Source organism: Rhinatrema bivittatum, chromosome 18, assembly GCF_901001135.1.
Source record: "Rhinatrema bivittatum chromosome 18, aRhiBiv1.1, whole genome shotgun sequence".
NCBI classification, from domain to species: domain Eukaryota; kingdom Metazoa; phylum Chordata; class Amphibia; order Gymnophiona; family Rhinatrematidae; genus Rhinatrema; species Rhinatrema bivittatum.
Window position 1 is genome coordinate 53,035,891 of NC_042632.1, and position 26,151 is coordinate 53,062,041.

The 26,151-nt window shown below is 41.8% G+C and overlaps 1 protein-coding gene across 3 annotated transcripts in view; it reads left to right on the forward strand.

The window, feature by feature from the left end:
* TCERG1 (transcription elongation regulator 1) overlaps positions 1-26,151 on the forward strand; it is a 67,526-nt gene that overhangs the window by 27,577 nt on the left and 13,798 nt on the right. For 2 of the 3 annotated variants that reach the window (XM_029583245.1, XM_029583246.1), the window contains 9 exons: positions 134-196; positions 1,515-1,715; positions 2,359-2,474; positions 4,425-4,513; positions 11,493-11,653; positions 12,831-12,911; positions 13,675-13,741; positions 15,326-15,461; positions 16,543-16,632. In XM_029583245.1, coding sequence (XP_029439105.1) covers positions 134-196; positions 1,515-1,715; positions 2,359-2,474; positions 4,425-4,513; positions 11,493-11,653; positions 12,831-12,911; positions 13,675-13,741; positions 15,326-15,461; positions 16,543-16,632 — 1,004 coding nt within the window. The remainder of the gene's footprint in view (positions 1-133; positions 197-1,514; positions 1,716-2,358; positions 2,475-4,424; positions 4,514-11,492; positions 11,654-12,830; positions 12,912-13,674; positions 13,742-15,325; positions 15,462-16,542; positions 16,633-26,151) is intronic. The other variant, XM_029583247.1, reaches the window with a different exon arrangement.

The following is a 26,151-nucleotide window of genomic DNA, read 5'->3' on the forward strand; positions in this document are numbered from 1 at the left end:
CTTTTTTCCTTAGAATATTGTTTCCTTTGGAAAAGGGCTTTGTAACCTGACAGTTTTCTCCAACCCATTCCCCCTCCCCTAGTAGCAGACGGCAATGACAACTTTCCAACATGCCTGCTTATCCATTTCACAGGTGTAGCAATGATGCAAATCGTCAGCTGCCCGTACGTAAAGACCGTCGCTACCACCAAGGCTGGTAAGTTTTACTATCATTCTAGCTTTCTTTTGTCTGTAAGTTGGCATGTAATGAATGTTGTTCATCCTTTTTCATTTGCCCAAACTCATGAAACTTGGTGTTATTTTCCTTTCATAGAATAAACAGGGATAATTGCATTCTGATCAGTTTTTTGACTTGGAGTAATTTCATATCTTTACAGAAGTTGTACAAGTTAAGACTCCAGTTGTTTTTTTATAATTATCTTGACTCTTTTATACTGGTAATTGAGAGTTTAGTTTTTATATTTTTTTTAGAAATCTTCCTTTCTCTGTGTAAAGCTAATACAGCTCTGCTTATATGTTCGTGCAGGTGTAAATTCTAGTGTAAATTGTTTTGAAACCATTGCAAGTTTTATGGAGTTTAAAAATCTTTCATGTGATATTTGTTTAGTTGGGTCCTACACTTCCTCAGAAAATGCAATATCTGCTTGCAGTAAATATTGTTTCTTAGTTTTACAAATTTGTAATCTTTAAGAGACATCACTATAAACAGTTTATCACATGTTAGTGACCCAATGTATGTACATGTTTATAAATATATATATAGAGAGAGAGAGAACTGTTTTGAAAATGTGTGCATGACTTATTTAAAGGAGGCAGGCTGTTATAAATCCTGCAGCTCTAGATTCCTTAGCTGAAAACAATTATAGGTCACAGTTGAAGGGAGTAGGTAACCTAATGTGGATTATTTTACCTTCATAAAGCCCACTGTCTTTCTGTCTGTGCTTATAAGAGGCTTTGAATACTAGCATTGAGATGCAGTGGCATAGTGCTAGGCTGCAAAATGCTGAAAGTCAGCCCTGTCATACACGACTGCGCTACTTAGGCATATTCCTGGGAAGAGAGTCAAGGTTTTGCAGGTAGCAAGTGGATATCCACTTCTACTTTGTTTACCCACGTACATGGTAGTATCTTGTTTGTGACCAGGCATAATTAAGCTTTCAGTTTAGTAACAAAATGAAATCCAATAGGGAGTGTAATGTCTTGACTGATATTTGACATCCTACCATTTAATTGTTAGATATGGTATCCATAAAAAGACTGCTCACCTAGAGTACGTCATACCCTGAGAAATGATTGGATATCAGTACCCACCAGAACATCTGTCTTGTTGGGAGTGTGAGAAAATATCGCAGCTTACAAAGTTTCAAGGACCCTGCCATCTGAGCAAATGGGAGGTGCAGCAAAACCACAAGCTACTGAATAGTGCATTTAGGATTTTCTTAATTCGGTATCAGAAAGCAGTATGCTTTGGTTGTGTTTAATCTTGGATAAAGTATGCTTTTTCCTCTGTCTAGGTGTGTTGCCAGGAATGGCTCCTCCCATCGTACCAATGATGCATCCCCAAGTTGCTATCGCTGCTTCTCCTGCTACTTTAGCTGGCGCGACGATAGTCTCCGAATGGACTGAGTATAAAACAGCGGATGGGAAGACTTACTATTACAACAACAGAACACTGGAATCCACCTGGGAAAAGCCTCACGAGCTAAAGGAAAAAGGTGCACTTTTTGGTTTCAGAGCCATTGTTTATTTTACTCCGAAAATCTCAGGTTTTCCCAAAATGTATTTGGTATTTTTTACCCTCCGTTTGTGACACCCAACATGCAGTCCTTGTTTCCCATCCCCTCATGCCTGAGTGCCTGCAGCTTTATACTTCTGTTCACCAGCAGAAACCTTGATATTTACCCAGACCTCCGCGTCGCTGTTTGCAGTCATTTTCTCTCGTTTACGGGAAAAGCCGCAGAAACCTTCACTGAACAGCCATCCTCATCATTAGCGGGAATTCCCAGAATTTGGCTATGTTGAAAATGTGTTTTCCTCCTTTGCTTAAATCAGTTTAATTCTAGATCCCATGCCCACCCGATAGAAGGACAATAAAGGTGGTTTGTGTTCTGCTAGTTTTCGTTTCCAAAATTGAATGCACTCGTTGCCTGGGCAGGTTTTTCTCCTAGTTGTCAGCAGAGCAGAAAGATCACATCAGTCCAGGGTTCATTTGGTATGCGCTGCACTCTGAACAGGTTTTAGGATCAGAATATTTAACGTACACGGTAATATCCAGGAAAAGAACCCCCCCCCCCCCCCAGATAATTTTCAGTTGTGTCTGCTAAAGTAAATGGGGTTAAACTGTCCAACACCTTGCAGAAAAAGAAGTGGAGAAAGCCAAAGAGCCAGTTAAGGAAGCAGTTATTGAGGAGCCGCAACCCATGGAGACCGAGGAAGAAGAGGCAAAAGAAGAACCTCCGAAAGAGATAAAGGAGGTAAAAGACTGCAACTGCATTCTTGGTATTGTCCTTTTCAATTATCTTTTGGTGGGGGGGGAGGGGAGGTGTGTGTGGGTGTGAGCGCCCATGGGGGGGGAGGGGAGGTATGTGCGTGAGTGTCCATGCAGACGTTAAGGATATAAAAGTGCATATTTAGGACTGAGGAAGAGTGTGCATGCAGAATACGTATGGATTTTGCTCTGATTTGGATTTCTTTTATGTACATCCCAATTTCTTTTTTCGAGGTATTCTGCAATTTGTATTTCTAAATAAAGAAAAGTTAGTAAAACTACTTGGCCCCCCCTATCAGTAATCATGTTTTCTTGAAAAGCCACCCTACCTTTTGGTCAGTTGGGCCTAAGACAGCTGGTTCTCTTTATCAGGTCTGTTTCCATTAAGAAAGGCCGTAATCACTGGATTTGGGTCATAATCCTCTTTCTTCAGCTGTCTTTGTATCTGTGATATTCCCCTTTTGTCTAATGCACAAGTATGCCCAGACAGCCGGAGCACAACATGCTCAGAGAATAATGTGCAGCAAAAGGCCTGAAAGGAGGAAATGTTAAGATGGCCTGGCTAGTCTGTTTCAGAATAAAACAAAACCCCAAGCAGGTTAGCAGAGGGAACTGGCAGAAGAGCTCCTAGCAATCATTGATAATGACAAGGGAGGGATTTATCCTGGAAGTGAGGAAGATACAGTAACCTCTCCTTATAACAGCCTGGAAGCCAAGGACTTTTTGTAGCCAAATACAGCAGTAAACAACCTTTGTTACATAGAGTGCTAGATTAGTAGTGAACTAAAAGCCAAGTTCACGTTCCCCCTCCCTTATTCCTACAGCTTCCAAGCCGGGGTGGAAGGAACGGGGCCTCAGTTTATCTTAAACAAGGTTTTGTTATCAGGAGGCCCCACTGCTTTACTGTATCATTTGTTATCGTGAGTCTGGTCCTTCTGAAGAAGGGCAAATGCAGGTGACAAGAAGCCTTTCCCAGTTTGTTTTAGGTTTCCTAAATGAAATGGCTTCATTTGCTTGTCACTCTGGGTAATAAGAGAGTGTCAGCTTTTGCCTTAGGATTTTGGGAGCGTAACCTGCTATCTGGCACAAAGCCTGCACCTGAAGAACAGTGGCAGGGAATTCCAATACAAATCAGTGTTTTAGTCATTGTCTTAACGGTTTCAGTTCTCAGGTTCCTGCAGACATAAATGGTAATAGATTATTTCTAAACAGAATGAAGAAAAATACAAAAGCATTGAGCCTAGAGATACCATTTTAGTACCCCACATTATTATTTCTGAGATAATATTCAATGGATGAGATTAGAAGAGTTTTAATGGATGCCCTTTTCAGTAATAATTATAATAAATTGGATTCATACAGTGCCTTTCATCCAAACAGGATCCCACCTGCTTTATAATTTTAGTAGTTCAGGAACATATATGCAGCCACCTCTGGGATGGATGGCCTGGCAGCACATTTTTGGCACCTGGACTGCAGGAAAACCTCCAGAGAGGTGAGAGGAGGAGAAACAGCGATGTGAATACTGTTGCCTAATTACTCTTGGGTAAACAGGCAGAGAGAGGTAAAGCAACATCCCCCAGAGCTGCTCAGTATTACAGGGAACTTGAATTCGCATCCCCATGCTTTATCCAACGAAGTCCAGACTAACCAACAGACCACAGCTTTTCCATGTAAGGTTTGATATACACACACAATAATGGGGTTAAACTTTAATGTTCAGTGTTGTGAAAGTGCGGCAGCAGCAAAGGTCAGCTAAAACTTTATAAGTTTTTAGTTGTAGATGTCAGTATTTCTCCACTGATTATACAGGTTCACATACAGTGGCATTCACAATAGATGCTCATTTTGTGGGCTAGCTAAAATGGTGCACATGAAACTTTTGGGGAGGCAATATGTATGTGTTTTAAAAAGCACGTCGTCGTCTTTCCTTCAGGAGCCGAGAGAGGAAGAACTGACTGAGGAAGAAAAAGCTGCCCAGAGAGCAAAGCCAGTGGCTACCACACCAATTCCTGGCACTCCATGGTATTTATCACCACTAGACCATGTTTTCATGTAGACTGTAATTTCCATCACTTCCAGTAAGTGTTGTAGAGCATTTATTATAACCGTCATTTAGAAAAACACGCGTTTTATGCACTCACACCATGTTAAACATCTGTTTGCAAATCTTGTTTTTTGTGCACAGTGCTTTACTGAAAGTAAAAAGAATTACAATGAGAAACTCTCTTAAATCTACTGCACTTGTCATGTATCCGTTTAACTTGTTTTAGTCTATACTAGGGTAGGTCCTCGAGTTCTTCCAATGGGTCTGATATTCAGGATATCTACAATGAATCCGCATGAGATATAGTTGCATATAATGAAGCAGTGCATGAAAAGCTATATCCTGCATATTCATTGGGGATGTCCTAAGAACCAGGCTTGTTTGTGGCACTTGAAAATTGGTGTTGACTATTCCTGGTCTTTATGGTCACTTTAGCAATACACAGGCCCAAGCCAGTCCTTTCTATCTCATATAAGAAGTTAGACCCTTTCTTCCTTGTGGATTGATTCAGCCTCTTTTCAAATTGGGCAGATCTCCTGCCTGCCTTGGCATACACAATTACCCCCACCCTGTAATACACATGTATCATCTCTTTCAAGTTCCATATCCGAGTTTGTTTGGGTTTTTAAAAAATTGACAACCCTTTATTACATTAAAGGGTTCTGTGTTTCCAAAACACACTTTGCTGAAAACTGCGTGACAGGAGTGAGTGAGGTGAATAAAGACTACTATGGAATAATCTAACATGTAGATCAAAAATTACAAAAGTTATTGCTCTGGGAAATAAGTAGGAAGAGGAAGTAAAGATGAATTTGTTCGATGATATTGGAGAAGGTTAGTGATTTAATAGATGGTAAATTGTACTGAAAAGTGAATGGATTATTATAGTTATGCTGGTTTCCTTCCCATCCTAGTCAAAAGAATCACTCTGACACAAATAGGTTAGTGTTACAGTGGTCACAGAAACCCCCAAGTGCATAATCTGACATGGAGAGGAGAATCGTAAATTGGCTTATCGCATTAGTTCATTTAAGCAAGTTTGCTTACCGTAAATAGTGTTTTTCATAGATAGTAAGAGGAATTAGACATGATCTGTGAAATCATCATTCAGAGGCACCAAAAGGACTTGTCTCTCCAAGCTAGTAGAGTTTCGAGTTCTATTGAGCATGTGTGGGAGTTCCCACATTGCCTCGAGAGCTGCCTCAGTCTGAATCACAAAGCTAATATAAATACGTGTGTATATATTTCTAGGTAGTCAACTCTCCCGGGAGGTGGGTAGGTATCTCATGTTTAATTCATTCTAATGAAAACACTGTTTACGGTAAGCAAACTTTCTTTTTTCCATCAATAAGCAGGGCTGAATTAGTCATGATCTGTGGGGAGTCCCAAGCTGAGAGTTGCAGCAGAATGTTTACTTGGGAAGCAATCCAGATTCCTTCGTGGAGAGTAGACTTCTGCAAAAACAGATCACACAAAATTGCTTGTCCGCAGGTACTGTTAGTCCTTGAGAGGCTGTCCAGACAGTAATGGAATGTAAAGGTGTGAACTGACAATCAAGGTGCAGCTTTGAAAACATGCTCAAAGGGTACTTTACCTAAGATGAGCCACCACAGAAGTCAGAGCTCTGAGCTGATGAAGTTCGATCAGGACTGTTGTTAGCAATCCTGTTAACAGAGAGCAGAGCTGGATACATTCTGCGAAGCTGGTGGACGACAGATGACTTTGACGTCAAGTCAGTTAGTGTGGCATGTGACCCATAGATGATAAGCCTGGCGACGCTAGCGAGGGCTTTGAGTTTACTATAATCTAAGGTATGAAGGATTTTCTCTCTCGGACACAGGGTCTCAGAAGAAAAGGTAGACAACAGAAGGAATTGATTGGTATGGAAAGTTGAGACAATATTTGGTTGAGGGGGAAGGACTATCCAATAATGGAAATAGTTGTATGCATGGACTTTATCGACATTAGCTCAGAGTTTGCAAATTCTTGGAGGTGAGGTAACCATTGTGAGGAATACCACTTCCCATGTCAAACTGAAGAAATTCTTTTCATAGTAAACTGAAAGGAGGCCCCGGGAGTTGAAAACTGATAACTTTCAAGTTACCTGGAAGGGGAATAGTTGTGTCAGGGGTAAAAACGACACAAGCCTTCCACAAATCCAGAATCTGTGGATGAGTAGACAGGGATATTGTGTACTTGAATGTGGAAGTCACTGTGAATATACTTTCACCTGCGATGTGGAAGAACCAAGTCTGAGAGGGGAAGCAAGTACATTAGCAAGTGCTTGTGCGCAGAAGAAAGTGGTCCCATTTGTAATATATGAGCCATGGGAAGGGATGAACCTCTTGTGGATTGCATTCGAGCTGGAATCAAATTGTTATTGATCGCTCTAGACAAGGATAGAGGAGCAAGTACTGAGTAACATCTAACCATCGGATTGAAGTACAGAAGAATTGAAGTACAGAAGAATTCTTATATAAAAACCTGTAAAATAAATAAATAACAAAGCGTTCTTTCATTTAGAGTTAACAATGTACGATGTGTCCCCGGGTATATGAGAGAACAGTTGGAAAAGTTGTATGAGATATGCCACTATAGCTGTCTGGGTCACACTGAAGCTATAAGAAGTAAGGAAGTACGGTTATGCAGCCACCTTAGCACTGACCTGGCAATTAGCAGAAGTGGTGGAAAAAAAGGTTAACGGGGCTTATCCCCCCAGTGGAGATGAAAATGCTCTAAATCAGTCTGAGATCGCTGTGAAGAAAGAAACGAACAAAGCGATCTAGTTTCCAGTTCTATATTGATGCAAATGGCATCTGTACCCCCAAAATTGTGAAAAGGACCAGTCGTGTGGTTAGAACACTCTGTTGAAGTGATCTGCCAGTATGCTGGATATTCCCAGAAGAGAAGAGGCCTGCATCACACACACACACCCATCTTGAACATTTCCTTGCAGAGAGGCTACGATTCTGCACCTCCCTATTTCTTGTCATAAAACAGGGCAACCTAGTAGGCATTTGAATTAAGATACTCTTCTCTCAAAGAAAATGCATGAACTTTGAAAGAATGTATGGTATCACCTTTAATTTAGCAGTTTGCTTTCATAGTGACTCCATTCTCGATACCAAGCACCCTAAGAACAAAATGATTCCATGTGAGCATCTCCCTCTTATCGAGGTGGTGTCTATCTCTAGTGAGAACCAATGAGGAAACATATGAGGCAGCACCCTGTACTGAATTATGAGGGGGTTTTACCATTAGGAAAAAACTCTCAGAATGGAAACATGGACTGTGGTGGAGAATCATTGGGTCAGCTAATACCGTTGAGGGTGTAGATCCTCATGGAGATAAAGGCGAGTCAGTGGGACCATAATAGCTGCCGCCCTTTGTTCCGATGTAATGAGAATCACTCCAGCTGTCGTGCACTGAGAGCTTTGTGAATGAGCGATATCACTGTGTACAGTCGACTTGTTATGAGAAATTCACTGCAGCAGCGAGTATATCCATGGTTTAATGGATTTCCGTTGACCAGCTGATAATAGAGCTGACTTTTGAAAATTGAACAGAAAGTCCACATTTTTTAGAGAAACATGCTGCCTTACACAGGGAAAGAAACAAGCTACTCTTGATAGTTCGTGGTGATTAGTCAATGGTTCAGGTACAGGGAAGAACATGTATCCCCTGGCGACAGAGGCATGCAGCCACCACGGTAAGACAATAGTTAAAGACTCTCAGAGTTGCCGATAAGACAAGTGAAGATAGCAGCAATGTGAAGGATGGACAGATCTATGAGCATTTAGTTCCTTCAACCGGAGAGCACATATGCATTCCCAAATTTGTATGCAAAGGAATGTGTATGAAAGAAATATATCTGCAATTCCTAACAAAGAAGATATTTTTAAAGGGCTTCAGATCCAGAAATGTGCCACAACTTAGGCATAGTCATGGGAAATGACCTATTTTGCAGCTTAACATGCTGAAAAATCCTCAGGGATGGAATTTGTAGTTGATGGCAACATTGTGAATGCAAATACCTGGTAGATGCTTTTCAACTGAGCCTTTATGACCCATGAGGGGGGCCAATGCCAAGAAGGATCTTAAACGTGAGTACAAGTAATTTAAATTTTCATTGGCAAACAGTTCAGCCAATAACTGGAAAGACCAAAATATTGCTATGGAAGGGATTTTGATGCTAATAGGTGAATGATCATTGAGTTACATAGGTAAGTGTAACACTATTGTAGCAATCGCCAAAAGCCATTTTTCCATTCAACGTGGGTAACACAATGGACAATTGAATACCATATCTTGTGGCAATTCTTAAAAAAGCTACTTAACACAGATTAAGTGTATGTACAAATGTAGAACCCAGATCTAAGTATGCAAAATCAGGCCCTAAATCTAGTTTCTATCTGTTCCACAAACCTTGAGTATGGCAGATATTCTGGCGCGATGTCGGGCATATCCGGACATGGGTCGGAAGGTGGCGTGTACCTGTAGAACCCTGTCATGAAAGTAAGGATTTACTAACCCAGGACTCCAATGATGATGAAGGCGAACAGGGGGGGGATCTACTGGTTGCCTTAGAGAGGAAAAATCCTGGACAACCACCTCTGAGCAGTATTACTCCACTGCGATTGTGTGAAAAGATCAAGACCCTTGTATCACGGATTCCGAGACTGCAGCATTGCTGAAAAGAATCGGGTTATTCTGTCTGTCTCTGAAAACTCAAGCAGAAAAAACTTTTTTTTTTTTTTTTTTGAAGCAAGGGAGATGGAGTATCTAATTAGGAGCTCCTAGCAATCAGCTTAGAATGAATGAGGGCTGAGGCAATTGAAAATCAGCCTAGAGTGGCATACATCTTCTCCCTTTGCTTCGATGCTTTATTCACATTTAGTGCTTCGAGTGCCTTGATGTTTCGTGGGCATTGAGTGTTCAAGTGCTGGAAATCATCGGTACACTGTGCGTCGTGTGCATTTAATGGCGAGTTGAGTGCATCCATTGATGCACCGTGCGATGCCAACTTATATTTCCTCCTCCCGGGTTTCATCTCGATGCAGGGCAGTTATGACTCTCAAACCTGAGGCTTTGGATTAGTCCTGTGGGGGAAGCAATGAGGAGCTGCTGCTCAACTTATTTCTCAGCAAGGCAGATGACGTTGCACTATAGAAGGAAGGATCCACTGACTCTTTTGAGGCACTGTCATGGTTTTGCACCTTGGAGGGAAGAGAACATGGACAGGTCTACTGCCCTATCCAAAGCAAGCAGGAATAACATCATGAGGGACTTCATCATACCAAGGATGTCATTCTTCAGCAACTTTGAGTAGGTATTTTCTTTTTTCCTTTTGTTGTAGTACTGAAAAGAGCCGTAGTGTGGGCTACAGGGCAGCAAGGCAACTAAAATGAAAAAAGAAACAAAATTTTAAAGGAATCTAGAAAATATAAATGGAGAGACTGAGTACACGACTGGGCTGTACACGGGCAAAAATAGACTGAGGAGGCTCTCAAGGCAACAGTCGCTGGGAACTCCTGCACATGCTCAGTAGAGCTCAAAGCTCTACTAGCTTGGAGAGACAAGTGCATTCAGTGCTGCTGGATGACATCACCCACAGATCATGTCTAATTCAGCCATGCTTATCGATGGAAAAGAGATAATATAAAGGTATTGTTTTCTTCCAGACTACATGCAAAATTAAAACAACCCTTCTAACAACTTTTTGCTTATTGGGGTTGATTTGTAATATATTTTGATTTTCCTAGTGCCCAGATGGTGGCAGTGAGAGACCTGTAAATGTTAGCCAAGATTGAAAAACGTAGATACCTAGGGTTTTTTTTTGTTACTTACATTGTGCAGTCTTTCAAGCACTTAACTCACTGAAGTTGGTGTCTTTTTTTTTTTTCTTTTTTTTTTTTTTTACCATAGACACAAAATGGGAAAAGATCCCTGCTAAATCAGTCCATATGTGTGAGCTGCTGATGGTAGCATTGGGCAATGTATTGTGTTCTTGTTGGGATGTCTGTTCTTTTACCTCTTCTGATCTTGATACTGTGAACTTGATGTGTTAGCAAGGACTGGCAGATCTCCTTTATGGCTACCGCAGTGCATCTCCAGTCAACTTGAAGGTTTTCAAGCAGTGTGACAACTGATCTTCTATAGCCATCCCCAATTCTTACTAATCTGGCATGAGTTGCAAATGAGTGTCTTTTACGTAGGCTACTTGTATTCTTTGAGGGCTGCAACTAGGCCTGGTTTTCAAGATAGCTAAATATGCATATTAACTTCATTCTTAGACCTGAAAACCGGATCAGTTTGTGGCTCTTGAAAGACTGGAAGTGAATGCCTCCAATTGGACCATTGAATCAAGTTGGGAGAAGTTCAGGGGAATGACTTGAACTCCCCTCTACAATGGATTTTGAAATTGGGCAAATCATTTTTCATCCCTTCCCTCATTTTACCCATCTCTGATTGGGCAGAAATAAAGTTCCGTTTACACTTTTCCTTTTGAAAACATACATGATAAAGATGTGTCAGGAAGGCCATCCACGGGTGTGCTGGCAACTTACATGTTTCTGAAACATTAACAACTGTAATATTATTTGAGCATGTTAAGGTGAAGTGATGAATGTGAATCCAGATTACTAGATCTACCAGCTGAAGAACCATTAAACAGATGTCTAAGGATAAAACACCACTGTAATATAACAGAATTTGTTTCATTTGTTCATTCTGTTTTTATTCTGTGTTCCTGAAGGATTTGTAGATAATTTTCATGTCTGATGAACTAATGTTCTCAACAGGGCATGAGCTTTAATAAACATGCTTTTAGCCACTTTGTGTTAACTTTTTAAACAGTAACTAAATTGGTATAAATTCAAAAATGAAATGAATGGCTGTGTTTTATGAGGCGGCCTGCAGATGATTATAGTGTGCCTTTCTTAATTAAAACTTTTTTAGGTGTGTGGTGTGGACTGGAGATGAGCGAGTGTTCTTCTACAATCCCACCACGCGGCTTTCTATGTGGGATAGGCCCAGTGACCTGATCGGAAGAGCTGATGTTGATAAAATTATTCAGGAACCCCCTCACAAAAGAGGAACAGAAGATGGGAAGAAACTGAGTGAGTACTTATAAATAGATCATACTTAAAAATCAACAGTGTACTGGCATTCAGAATGTACGTGGATATTAAAAAAAAAGATGGTTGAATCCCCTGAGCATAGAATAATAGTTATCGCCAAGATTTGACTTAATTCAAAGTTGTCTGGATTATTGGTTTATCAGAGAACAGTGATAGCAACCCAAATGGGTAGAATTGAAACAGAATAAGGAAAGGAATTATATACAAAAAGCCCCAGATGGCCATGCTTTTGCAGAAAGTGAAATACTAAAAAAATAGCATTTAGAATGATAGATTATGAGGGAGGAAGAGAAACGTCATGCCACTGAAAAGTAACATATTTTAATCAATATACATTAATAGGTAGTGATGTGAAACAATCAAAAACACTTTTTTGAAATTTTCACCAGATTGTGTAATAGCTAAGTCTTGTGAACAAGACTTGAAAGTTATTTACAGACTATAGACCTGAGTTTAAAAAGCAATTCCACGATTAAAAGTGGGTTTTACATGTATAAATGCACTTTACCCATGTACGTGGGCTTTTGAAAATCGCTACAATATATTGCATTGTCCATAGGACATTCATGTGTAAGTGCACTTAAAATTGCTACAGTAGTATGTTACATTTACATGTGTAACTACTTTTAAAATGACCTCCTGTTTGTTTTTCAGCTGGACATTTTAAACCAATAGCATGATTGAACTTCTGTCTTTTTATGGTCTTTGCCCCTTGGCCTGCTATCACAGCCATCACCGCAGGAAAATTTGTGTTCTTTCTAATTTCAGAGATTCCTGAAACAAGTGTAATTTTATAAGGGAAGATCAGTTGTGAAAAGAAAGCATTTAGATATGGTAAAGACTATTGTGGAGAGAAAGGAAAGCATTGAAGAGCTGAAGGATGAGAAAACTACTGTGTTAGAATAATGGAATTAACCCTCCGGGGTGCTACTAGGAATTATGGTAAAGCTCTAGCAAAGGGAATCAGATAGGAAATAGAGAGCACTGTAGAATGAGGGGTCATGCGATGAGGTTGAAAAGGGTATAGACTCAGGAGTAATCTTAGGAAATATTTCTTTACAGAGAGGGTGGTGGAGAGAGAGAGTGAGGATTAGTAGGAGGGAGAGGGTGGAAGGGGGTAGACTCAGGAGTAATTGTAGGAAATATTTCTTTACAGAAAGGGTGGTGGATGTGTGCAGCAGCCTGCCAGTGGAAGTGGTGGAGACCAAAACAGTATCTGAATTCAAGAAAGCATGGGGTAAATACAGGGGATCTGTAATGAGGTGTTGAGAATTATAATGGTAAATTAATTGGACGGATTGGCAGACTGGATGGGGCATACAGTCTTTTTCTGCCGTCATGGTTCTCTGTTTCTCTGTGCTGTACTCCAAAAGATTTTTCAGAAACTAAAAATGGAGATCAGGATCATCATGCTTTGTATTGAGGCTCCAGCGCAAGACCCTGTATGTTTTAAAGTATCAGTTTCACAGAGGTCATCTAGGCTGAAATGCTTCCTATGTAGGGTAGTACAATAAAGCACAAAAGGTACATTTCTCTGAAGTTAGGGGGACTTCCTTGGGTGGTACACCCAGCCACTCTCCGACGCTGTGCTGGGTTTTCACGAGAAGCTGCTATGGAAGCATGCAACTGACTAGCAGGCTTCACTGGGGGACTGGAGCATATCTAGCAAGGGAGAAAACGTTCTCGTACTACATGCCAACCCCAGAATTTCAGAAGAAATCATTTACAAGTTAGTTTTCCTTCTGCATAGGCCTCTGTAACTCATGAGTAGCTGCCAGTCTCTCTGTTCCTAATGCAACATAACAGAAGGGATCAGCTTCGCCCCTTCCCTAAATGCCAGTCCACATAAATTGGTTGTTAATAATTTAGATACAGCAATACATGTCTAGAAAAGGTAAATCTCTTGCACCTACATTTTAATCAATAAGACATGAAGAAGATGTTGAATAACTCTCCAGGCTTCTTTCTTACATGCTTTCTTACTAAATTCTGTCTTCCAGTGAAAGAAGAACAGGAATCAGCAGACGAAGCAAATGACGAAGAACCCATAAAAGCAAAGAAGCGGAGGTAGATTTGAGTCTAGATATATATATTTGAATGTAATGACTTTTGGACTGAAATATTGCAGATGTTGATAAATGTTGGACTGTTTTGGGGTGGGGATGGGAGACTGGTGCAGGATTAACTGCATTAGAAGTAGCTCCGAAAATCTTGTTCTTTGCTACAATTTATAAATAGTACATTTTAATAGGAGAGACCAGTATTGATGCGTAGTGGTTAATGTCACAAACTTTGTAATGTGCAGCTGTGTTATTGGAATATAGCAACCGTTTACCATTTCTCAGACAGGAAAGTTAAATCCCTCTCAAAGAAAAAGGTCTCAGCGTATAATCCCAAAGGAATTTTTCCCTGTGACTTCTTCTTGGAAAGCCCCTTAATTTTAGGTCAATGTAAGTTGCTGACTCCGTTGCTCAGGCTCCCTACGTTTCATGACTAGGCTTAACCTTTAAACAAAACTGATTGTGAATTCCACGTTTGTAGCTGACGTTGTGCTGGTTACCGTATTGGTAGCGTCCCATATGCATGTTAATTGGGATGGTCCTAACCGATTCTCCTTTCTGAACAAGCCAAACCACATTGGCAGGTTACACTTGAAGTGCTGTTTCATTCCATTTTCCACTTTTTAAAAATGTAAACTATCTGGAGGAAGGTCCTGTGCAAATGTATAAATCTTCTCTTCTGTATAACTCAATAAACAACATAAATATGCTTTGATTTGTTTTAGAACAGAATTTGAAAACTTGAGATTGTTAAAACTATACCTAAGGTAAATACAGTAAAAGCCCCATTATCTGGCACTCAACTAACCGGAAATAGCATATAGCAATGGGGTTAATTGCTATCAAGAAGATTTAAACAAAATGCCAGTTAACATTAGGGAACAGAATTGCTTTTCTCTGCTCTGTGTACAATGGACAGGAAGGGAGGGGGAGGGTTTGGATTAGCGAGCTGAGTGGCTTTTTTCTGCTTTGCTTTGAGCTCTGTCCACTTCAGCTCTACCCCCTCCTCTCCTGTTTCATGCAGCCTGCTGGCCTGGAGCAGGAAGCAGTGGGATCTCAGATATCCAATTAACTGGCATGGACAATTCCCCTTGCATGCCAGATAATGAGGCCTTTGCTGGACTGCAGAATGATGTGTTCTGAGTGACCAGTCCAGTGGAAAGAGCATGCAGAAAGTGACAGAATGCCTCTAGATTGGTAAAGAGATCAATAATCCTTTTGCTTCTAGCTCTGTGGTCCCAAATTGGTGGTGAATTAAAGCCTTTGCCATCTGAAGGTGCTCAAGGTGAACTGAGCTGGTGAGCTTAGTTTATTTTCCAGTTCACATGACAATAATATCCTGGACGCCTTAGTTGACAGTTCTCTCTGGCTGGAAAGACATGAAGTAAATATACGATGATGAATAATGATGATTCTAGCGAAGCAGTCTAGGGCTGAGTGAACATGAGATGATTTTCCTACAGGAGTTGAGGTACTGTGGTGGAAGCCCTCGCTTAGAGCGTTTTCCACAAGCACAGAGGATACTAAAAATAAAGCAAAGCTAATTGTTTTGAGGATATTTATATGTTTTCTTTTCGTTCTTTGTTTACAGGAAAGACGATAACAGAGACATTGATTCGGAAAAGGAGGCAGCTATGGAAGCGGAAATCAAAGCTGCTCGTGAAAGGGCTATTGTGCCCCTCGAGGCGCGAATGAAACAATTCAAAGATATGCTACTAGAGAGAGGGGTTAGAAAATCATCTTTTAAGATGTATATGAATTTTTTTCAAATTTTATACAGTATTGATAACAATGGAGTTATACTTCTGTTCTACCAGAGTGAAATGTGTGCGTTCTGCTTGTGGGATCCAAGGTGTGTTGGGTATCGTTACCCCTCTCGTGCTACCATAGAAACAGGACTACGTTTTTAGACTGTATTGAATTGTATTGTAACTGTTCGGCTCTTCGGATGAAATAATCTGTAAAACTGCCCAGAAAGCTGCAGGTGTGCTCATATTTGCTGCATAACTGAAATTTAGGGGCAGGAGGATCAATGTAACTAAAGAAAGAGCTAAGAGCAGGGATGCTTTGAACTGCTTCCCGAGCAATGTCGTCACTTCCAAACCTGGAGCAGGGAGAGACTTTCTGACCTGAAGGTATTCTCCAGCATCCCCTTTAGTTCAGATTGCTTTAGTTTAAAAGCTTGTTTGTCTAAATCATTTAAGCTGATCTTTTTCCTTTTACACTCTTCCGTGCAAATTTTATAATGAGTAGGAAGTCCCTGATCAGATGAAATTCAGTGACCTTGCTGGAAAGCTACAACAAACACCATAGCAAGGCACTTGTTTGCATCTGTGCAAATGTAACGTTAATACCATAATAACTGAGTCGGGAGTCCCTGGTTTTTCTATTTAAAGATCCACTTGTACCTGAGAAATTTGTCCTTTTTTGTTCGTCTAAGCCATTTTATAAAGGGTTGAAGCATGGTAAATCAAGATACAGAGCTTCAAGGCATTCCTCTGATGTGCTGATCTCTAAATGTCACTCAGTAGTGGTTATTTTAATGAGTAATTAGGTGTGTTTTAGTTCCATGTAATTATGTAGAAGTGTTCTGAGCCAATTAGTGAGGAAAGTTGCCATGCTAGCCTCCCACAGCTTGTCATTTATTAGTGATGAGCAGTTCTGTGTGGGTTTCTGTTATGTCTTCTTTTTAACAGATGTCCTGTAGATTTCAAGCCAAATTATACAACTTTTTTTCTCATTTGAAGCAATTTAATTGCCAGGGAAATCAATCCTTTGTTTTTGGATATTCTGATTTTTATTTTCAAGGTTTCTGCTTTTTCAACCTGGGAAAAGGAACTACACAAGATAGTTTTTGATCCTCGATACTTACTTCTAAATCCTAAAGAAAGGAAACAGGTAAAAATTCATATCTATTATAGCAATTTCTGTTTTGTATTCAGTGTTACAATGTGCTTGGTCACTTCCTCTTCCCATTCTTGTGTTTGAGTTAGATTTATAGCATTCACTTTTCAAGCAAGGGTCCGTAATGAGCTGCGGTCTGTTTTTAAAAGGAATTCTGTAGAAATGTCTCAGGTTAGGGCTTTCAGGATATTCACCATGAATATGCATGCACTGAAGGCATCTCACTCAAGTCTGTCCCATGCATTATTCATGGTGGATATCCTGAAAACCAAAACTGTTAGGTTAAAGGGATCAAAACTTAATCTTCTCTGAAGGAAGTAGGAAAAACCTTCTACAAACCAAGTAATCATGGCAGTTCACCAGCTTTTAGTAGGGTTACTAGATGAAAACCCATTTAGGAGGCAATTGTATTTATTTGTTTGTTTTCATTTGATATTCCACAGTTTCCTAGGAAAAGCATAAGGTGGATTACAATATGCTTAAAATATGGATGTCCAGGGGTGTGGGGGGGGAGACAAAAGGACATGAACAGTGCAAAACTGTATTAGTAACAGTGCACTCAGATTTCATTGTATAGGGCAGATGCCCAGCAATAAGAAAAACTGTCTACGATGGGACAAAGTCTGAGAGCTCTTTTTACATGTGCACTTCAGCTTTAAAATTTGCTTTGGGTACAAAGAACCTGTGGGCATTTGTACCTGCTTTTTGTGCAAATGCTTTTTCCTTGGAAAATAAGGAGCAACTGTTTGAATTTTCAAGAAGGCTCATTACCCAATAAAAATGTTGCTAGTAGTACGTTTTCTATGGGTTATGATAAGGCTTGAGGATAACTGCATGGAGCGGCAGTTGCTACCCTTAAGAGAGAGCAGGGGGTAACCATCATGGCGCGGCAGGTACTACTATAAGAAGCTTGCTGTGCAGACCAGATGGACCATTTGGTCCTTTTCTGCCATCATTACTGTGTTACTATGTTTCTTTCCCCAGCCTAAATGCATACCCAGAAACGCCAGCTAAAAGGACTTGTGGGACTCAATGTTGCGGGCAATTCAGATTCCCAGCAGCCACTTTATTTATATCAATTGCTGTTTTCCCATGTGAATGCCTTTGAAAATTGCTCTGCCTGTATCTCAGGGAGAAACGCTCCCTAGTGGATTTTATAAGCGCTCTTCCTAGCATGTAGCCAGATGACTCAGGACCAATGGGTTGTGCTCCCCTGCCAGCAGATGGAGACGGAGTCGGGTTTCAAAGCTGACATCACCCTAGATGCACCCCTGTAGTGACCTCAGTCAACCGTCACGCACGAGTGAGTCATTTCCGCATGGAAACCTTACGCTTCGTGATAATGGCTGTACAACCGGGAGAGTTCCTAACCTCCCTGGACTTATCTGAGGCCTACCTACATATTCCAATCCATCCATCCTATGCTTTGCCGTACTGGGTCACCATTATCAGTTCTGGGCACTGCCCTTTGGCCTAGCCACCACCCCAAGAACATTTTCCAAGATTATGGTGGTCGTGACTGCAGCGTTGAGAAGAGAAGGAATCCTGGCACACCCATATTTGGATGACTGGTTGACCCAGGCCAAGTCCGTGGAAGAAGGTCTCCGCGTGACCAATAGGGTGACCTCATTTCTTCAGGAATTCAGTTGGGTAGTAAACCTGGACAAGAGCAGTCTCAAGCCTTCCCAGTCAGAGTATCTGGGAGTCCGATTCGACACCAGGCAGGGCAAGGTCTTCTTCCCGACCACACGGATATGGAAGTTGATGTCCTAGGTGCAGCAGTTGATAAACACAATATGCCCGATGGTGTGGAGCTATCTTCAAGATCTCAGTTTGATGGCGGCAACCTTGGAATGCGGGCGAGAGCACATGTGCGCCCAATTCAACGCTCGCTGCTGTCACATTGGAACCCGCAGTCTCAAGATTTTTCGATTCGGCTCCACTTAACCGATGGGAGTCTGCACTCGGGATACCCCTGGCAGATTCTTACAACGGACATGAGTCTCTGGAGCTAGGGAGCTCACTGTCAGGAACTCACCGCTCAGAAACATTGGATAGAGGCTGAGGCCCTCTGGAACATCAATCGCCTGGAAGCCTGGGCAGTGAGGCTGGCGTGCTTGCAATTCAGCCACAGTCTCCCGAGTAAAGCGGTCCACATAATGTCGGACAATGCAACAACGGTAGCCTACATCAGCCGCCAGGGAGGAACGAAGAGCCAGCAGGTGTATTAGGAGATAGACTTCCTTATGGAATGGGCGGAAATACATCTACAGGCTCTCACATCACAGTAAAGGACAATGTCAGAGCAGACTTTCTAAGCAGAGAGAGTCTGGATCCAGGAGAGTGGGTGTTGTCGACCAAAGCCTTTCGACTGATAGTAGATCACTGGGGCCTCCCATCTTTCAACCTGCTGGCCGCATTTCACAATGTGAAGGTTCCCCAATTCTTCAGACACAGAAGAGATCTGTGGTCCCTGGGGATCGACGCTCTTGTTCAGACCTGGCCGGAAGAAGAATTGCTATATGCCTTCTTTCCATGGCCCTTACTGGGCAGGATAATTCGCAGAATCGAGCATCACAGGGGATTAGTCCTACTAGAAGCACCAGATTGGCTCAGACGTCTGTGGTATGCGGACATACTGAGACTCCTGGTGGAGAACTCCCCCTGTGCCTCCCACCGCATAGGGACCTGTTACAGCAGGGACTGGTCCTTCACGAGGATCCGACTCTTCTGTCTTATGGTCTGGCCCCTGAGAGGGCTCGCCTGATGAAGCGAGGATACTCTGCGGCAGTAAGTGCCACCTTACTCTGTGCTTGGAAGTTCTCTACGTCCCTAGCGTGTGTGCGAGTCTGGAGAGTATTTGAGGCCTGGTGCGAGGAATGCAGTGTCCCCCCTAGGGTAGTCAAAATCCCACTAATTCTGGAATTTTTGCAGAACGGCTTAAATAAAGGTTTGGCTCTTAATTCCTTTAAGGTGGAGGTTGCTCCAGTTTCAGGGGCGAGGTGAACGGAACCTCCCTTTCGGCTCATCTGGATGTAGCCCATTTTCTGAAAGGGGTGAAGCACCTTCGGCCAGCCCCAAGGTGGCTGGTTCCCTTGTGGAATCTTAATCTAGTATTGGAATTTTTGGCAGAGCCCTCCTTTTGGCCGTTGCGTGGTCTTTCTTTGCGTTTATTAACCTTGAAAACGGTGTTCCTGGTGGCTATATGCTCGGCGCGTTGCATCTGTGAACTGCAGGCATCATGTTGGGAACCATTTCTCCAGAGGACTCCAGGAGCATTACAGCTTCGTACCGTTCTATCCTTCTTGCCCAGGGTAGTCTCAGACTTTCATTTGAATCGGTCCATTTCGTTGCCTTCCCTAGATAAGCAAAGGGAAATGGAGGAATACCGACATCTCTATCATTTAAATGTCGGTAGACTTTTGGTGCGGTATCTGGAAGTTTCAGAACCGGTCTGAAAGATGGGACTGCCTATTTGTCCTTCATGGTGGAAGGAAGCAGGGCTAACCAGCTTTGCGGACCACCATAGCTCGCTGGATTAAGGAGGTGGTCACGGGAGCCTATGTGGAGGCAGGAAAGCCATTACCTTCTCAGTTTAAAGCTCGTTCCATCAGAACTCAGGCAGTCTCTTAGGCGAAAGTTAGACTGCTGTCCCTCATCGATATCTGCCGACCTCCAGGTTTTATCGCCTGAGGAGACGCAGCCTTTGCAAGGCTGGTATTAACCAGACTGAGGGCAGCCTCCTGCCCCTATCGGGAGTTGCTTTTGTACATCCCTTTGGTCCTGAGTCCATCTGGCTACACGCTATGAAATGGAGAAATTACTTACCTGATAGTTTCGTTTTCCTTAGTGTAGACAGATGGACTCAGCATTCCGCTCCTGGCTGCCCAAGAACGGTGCCAAGGATTCGCCCTTGGAGTGCATATCTATTCCAAGAGATTACGGGTAAGCCATCGTCCAGTCCATAGATCCGGGCATCTATAGTCTTACTGGGGTTCAGTGGTTTGTTTGGTTGTGTACAGTTACGGTTATCCGTTTTTAATCGTTTTTTCGATAGTAGGTCCATAGTGGCTTTTGAAGAGAATACTGAAGGGCTGAGGTCACTGCAGGTGTATATATAGGGTGACGTCAGCTTTGAAACCAGACTCCATCTTCATCTTCTGACAGTGGAGCATCACCCATTGGTCCTGAGTCCATCTGTCTACACTAAGGAAAACGTAATTATCAGGTAATTAATTTCTCCAATGTGCGCCAAAGCCGGGAGATACGCACGTGACTCAACCTGGCGCGCGCCCTGCGGATTTAAAAAAATCACGCAAGTATGCGCGTATCTCCTGGTACGCCCACAAATTAAAAAGTTTAAAAAAGGAGTGGGGTGTGGGTATGTAAGTTTACTTCTGCTATGGATAGCATGTAATTAATAAAATAATAAAAACTAGGTAGTCAGCGGGTTTTTAAGGTTCGGGGCTTATAGGGTAGAAGAGAGGCAAGTTAACTAGGGAGTTTAGGAAGTCCTCTCCTGAACTGGGGAAACAGGCAGTTGCGTCGGTGCGCATATCTACTAAAATCCTCCTCACTTACGCACTCGAGGCAGCATTTGCGTGCACATGCGTGCATCAATATTAAGTCATGCACACATGTACATGCATATAGGCAATTTTATAACTGGCGCACATATACACACAAATATACGCATATGTTATAAAATCACTGCGTCCATGTGCGCGAGCCGGTAAACGTGCAAGGAGGGTCTTAAAATTCACCTCTAGGATAAGAAGATAAGAAATTGCCATGCTGGGTCAGTCCAAGGGTCCAACAGAGGCCAAACCAGGCCACAAGAACCTGGCAATTACCCAAACACTAAGAAGATCCCATGCTCCTGATGCAATTAATAGCAGTGGCTATTCCCTAAGTAAACTTGATTAATAGCCGTTAATGGACTTCTCCTCCAAGAACTTATCCAAACCTTTTTTGAACCCAGCTACACTAACTGCACTAACCACATCCTCTGGCAACAAATTCCAGAGCTTTATTGTGCGTTGAGTGAAAAAGAATTTTCTCCGATTAGTTTTAAATGTGCTACTTGCTAACTTCATGGAATGCCCCCTAGTCCTTCTATTATTCGAAAGTGTAAATAACCGAGTCACATCTACTCGTTCAAGACCTCTCATGATCTTAAAGACCTCTATCATATCCCCCCCTCAGCCGTCTCTTCTCCAAGCTGAACAGCCCCAACCTCTTCAGCCTTTCCTCATAGGGGTGCTGTTCCATCCCCTTTATCATTTTGGTTGCCCTTCTCTGTACCTTCTCCATCGCAACTATATCTTTTTTGAAATGCGGCGACCAGAATTGTACACAGTATTCAAGGTGCGGTCTCACCATGGAGCGATATAGAGGCATTATGACATTTTCCGTTTTATTAACCATTCCCTTCCTAATAATTCCTAACATTCTGTTTGCTTTTTTGACTGCCGCAGCACACTGAGCCAACGATTTTATTCACTATGATGCCTAGATCTTTTTCCTGGGTGGTAGCTCCTAATATGAAACCTAATATGAAACCTTTTTACGCATATCCAGCATAGCTCCCTGCTTCAACGGCAGGGGAGAAGAAAAACAACCAATAAGGGCTGAATAACACAGTCTGGGTAAAACAAATAAACATGGGTGTAGCTTGCTTATTGCGGCGGTTACTACCCCTACTACCCCTAACTAATCAAGCTTGATATTTCACTTGGTTGCAGCTCCATCACTGCTCTCTACATTAATGGTGGGGGTGGAAGAGAAATAGAACCAAAGAGCTAAGAGAAACAGATAAGTATGAGAAAAAAATGTGAAGCTTGCTGGGCAGACTGGATGGGCCGTTTGGTCTTCTTCTGCCGTCATTTCTATGTTTCTATGTTTCTAACATCGTGTAACTACAGCAAGGGTTATTTTTCCCTATATGCAACACCTTGCACTTGTCCACATTAAATTTCATCTGCCATTTGGATGCCCAATCTTCCAGTCTTGCAAGGTCCTCCTGTAATGTATCACAGTCCGCTTGGATTTAACTACTCTGAATAATTTTGTATCATCTGCAAATTTGATAACCTCACTCGTCTTATTCCTTTCCAGATCATTTATATATATATATTGAAAAGCACCGGTTCAAATACAGATCCCTGAGGCACTCCACTGTTTACCCTTTTCCACTGAGAAAATTGGCCATTTAATCCTACTCTCTGTTTCCTGTCTTTTAACCAGTTTGTAATCCACGAAAGGACATCGCCTCCTATCCCATGACTTTTTAAGTTTTCGTAGAAGTCTCTCATGAGGGACTTTGTCAAATGCCTTCTGAAAATCCAAATACACTACCTCTACTGGTTCACCTTTATCCACATGTTTATTAACCCCTTCAAAAAAATGGAGCCTTTTTTAAATATTGGGGTTACATTGGCCACCCTCCAGTCTTTAGGTACAATGGATGATTTTAATGATAGGTTACAAATTTTAACTAATAGATCAGAAATTTCATTTTTGAGTTCCTTCAGTACCCTAGGATGCATACCATCCGGTCCAGGTGATTTGCTACTCTTTAGTTTGTCAATCTGGCCTACTACATCTTCCAGGTTCACAGTAATTTCGTTCAGTTCGTCTGACTCATTACCCCTGAAAACCATCTCCGGAACTGATATCTCCCCAAAATCCTCATTAGTAAACACGGAAGCAAAGAATTCATTTAGTCTTTCTGAAATGGCCTTATCCTTCCCTAAGAGCCCCTTTAACCCCTCGATCATCTAATGGTCCAACCGACTCCCTCACAGGTTTCTTGCTTCGGATATATTTTTAAAAGTTTTTATTATGAGTTTTTGCCTCTATGGCCAACTTCATTTCAAATTCTCTCTTCGCCTGTCTTATCAATGTTTTACACTTAACTTGACAATGCTTATGTTTTATCCTGTTTTCTTCAGATGGATCCTTCTTCCAATCTTTGAAGGATGTTTTTTTGGCTAAAATAGCCTCTTTCACCTCACCTTTTAACCATGACGGTAATCGTTTTGCCTTCTTTCTACCTTTCTTAATGTGTGGAATACATATGGACTGCGCCTCTAGGATTGTATTTTTAAACAATGTCCAAGCCTGTGAACACCTTTAACCTTTGCAGCTGCACCTTTCAGCTTTTTTCTAACTATTTTCCTCATTTTATCAGTTTCCCTTTTGAAAGTTTAGTGTTAGAGCTGCAGATTTACTTATTGTCCCCCTTCCAGTTATTAGTTTAAATTTGATCATGTTATGATCACTGTTGCCAAGTGGCCCCACCACCGTTAGCTCTCTCACCAAATCCTGCGTTCCACTAAGAATTAAATCTAAAATAGCTCCCTCTCTTGTTGGTTCCTGAGCCAATTGCTCCATGAAGCAATCATTTATTACATCCAGGAACTTTATGTCTCTAGCAAGTCCTGATGTTACATTTACCCAGTCAATATTGTGGTAATTGAAATCTCCCATTATTATTGCACTGCCAAATTGGTTTGCTTCCCTGATTTCTCTTAGCATTTCATCATCTGTCTGACCATTTTGTCCAGGTGGACGATAGTATACTCCTATCACTATATTCTTACCCAACACACATGGGATTTCTACCCATAATGATTTTACTGAGCATTTAGTCTCTTATATGATCTTTATCCTGTTGGACTCTATACTCTCCCGGACATAAAGTGCCACACCCCCACCAAGTTGATCCTCCCTATCATTGCGATATAATTTGTACCCTGATATAGCACTGTCCCATTGGTTATCCTCCTTCCACCAAGTCTCTGTGATGCCAATTATGTCAATCTCATCATTTGCTGCTATGCACTCCTACTGTGTGCCATTGGGGTCACTGGTTTGGCCATGTTGAATGACTTCACTTTGCAGGAACATCAGGACTACAAGTCCCATAGATACAGTGGGTGAATCACTGGAGTTACCTGTCCATGATGTCCTGCAGCCATGTGGTGGTTACCATGTTGAGCTATAGTTACACAATGTTAGGTTCCATATTAGGTGCTACTACTCAAGAAAGAGAGATCTAGGCATCATAGTGGATAACACCTTGAAATCGTCGGCTCAGTGTGCTGCAGCAGTCAAAAAAGCAAACAGAATGTTGGGAATTATTAGGAAGGGAATGGTTAATAGAACGGAAAATGTCATAATGCCTCTGTATCGCTCCATGGTGAGACTGCACCTTGAATATTGTGTACAATTCTGGTCGCCGCATCTCAAAAAAGATATAATTGCGATGGAGAAGGTGCAGAGAAGGGCGACCAAAATGATAAAGGGAATGGAACAGCTCCGCTATGAGGAAAGACTAAAGAGGTTAGGACTTTTCAGCTTGGAGAAGAAGACGGCTGAGAGGGGATATGATAGAGGTGTTTAAAATCATGAGAGGTCTAGAACGGGTAGATGTGAATCATTTTTTTATTCTTTCGGATAATAGAAAGACTAGGGGGGCACTCCATGAAGTTAGCAAGTAGCACATTTAAAACTAATCGGAGAAAGTTCTTTTTCACTCAACGCACAATTAAACTCTGGAATTTGTTGCCAGAGGATGTGGTTAGTGCAGTTAGTATAGCTGTGTTTAAAAAAGGATTGGATAAGTTCTTGGAGGAGAAGTCCATTATCTGCTATTAATTAAGTTGACTTATATAATAAGCACCGCTATTACTAGCAACAGTAACATGGAATAGACTTAGTGTTTGGGTACTTGCCAGGTTCTTGTGGCCTGGTTTTGGCCTCTGTTGGAAACAGGATGCTGGGCTTGATGGACCCTTGGTCTGACCCAGTATGGCATGATCTTATGTTGTAGAGAAAAGGTTTTAAGTGTGTTTGTATAGATATATATCTCACTACTGGTAAGTTCCAGATTAACCTTGTGATCATGACTTATGTTTGTGATAATACAATAAGAACAACAGGTAATTATGTTCTTTAAACTAATAGAAAATTAGAGTATGACAGTATTGTAAATGGCGTCTCTCCTGGATTGGTCAGCAGTTGAAAACAACTAAAAGTTTGGATAGATTTTATATATTAAATGTTTTTGGTCCAGCAGTCTCCCACCTTTTTCTTCCAGCTGAATGGAAACAAGCCCCTGCTAGGGCTGCAGGGCCATGACAGGGATTCCCCTGCTTGCACCCTTTCACATTTAACTCCTTTTCTGTCTTGTCCAGCCGTTATATTTTAGGCCCCATTAGCCAGTGGCTTCCTCCTGTAGCTGCCGCACATGCATCCTGAGTCTGCCTGTGAAGTGTCACCGTTGTGCAATATCTAATCTGTTCTTTTGTTTTGATGTGATGTAACTAGATTTTTGAGGTGGTGGTGTTGTTTTTTTAAATACATTATTTCTCTTTTTATAGCCCCTCCATCCCAGGGTTGGAGGGGGGTCTTCATCTGATACTTGCCTTTGGCCAGTAGGGACCTCCCCTCTGCAAGGTATCACACATGACCTGCTGACCTCAACAGACTGGGGAGACTCAGTTTGAG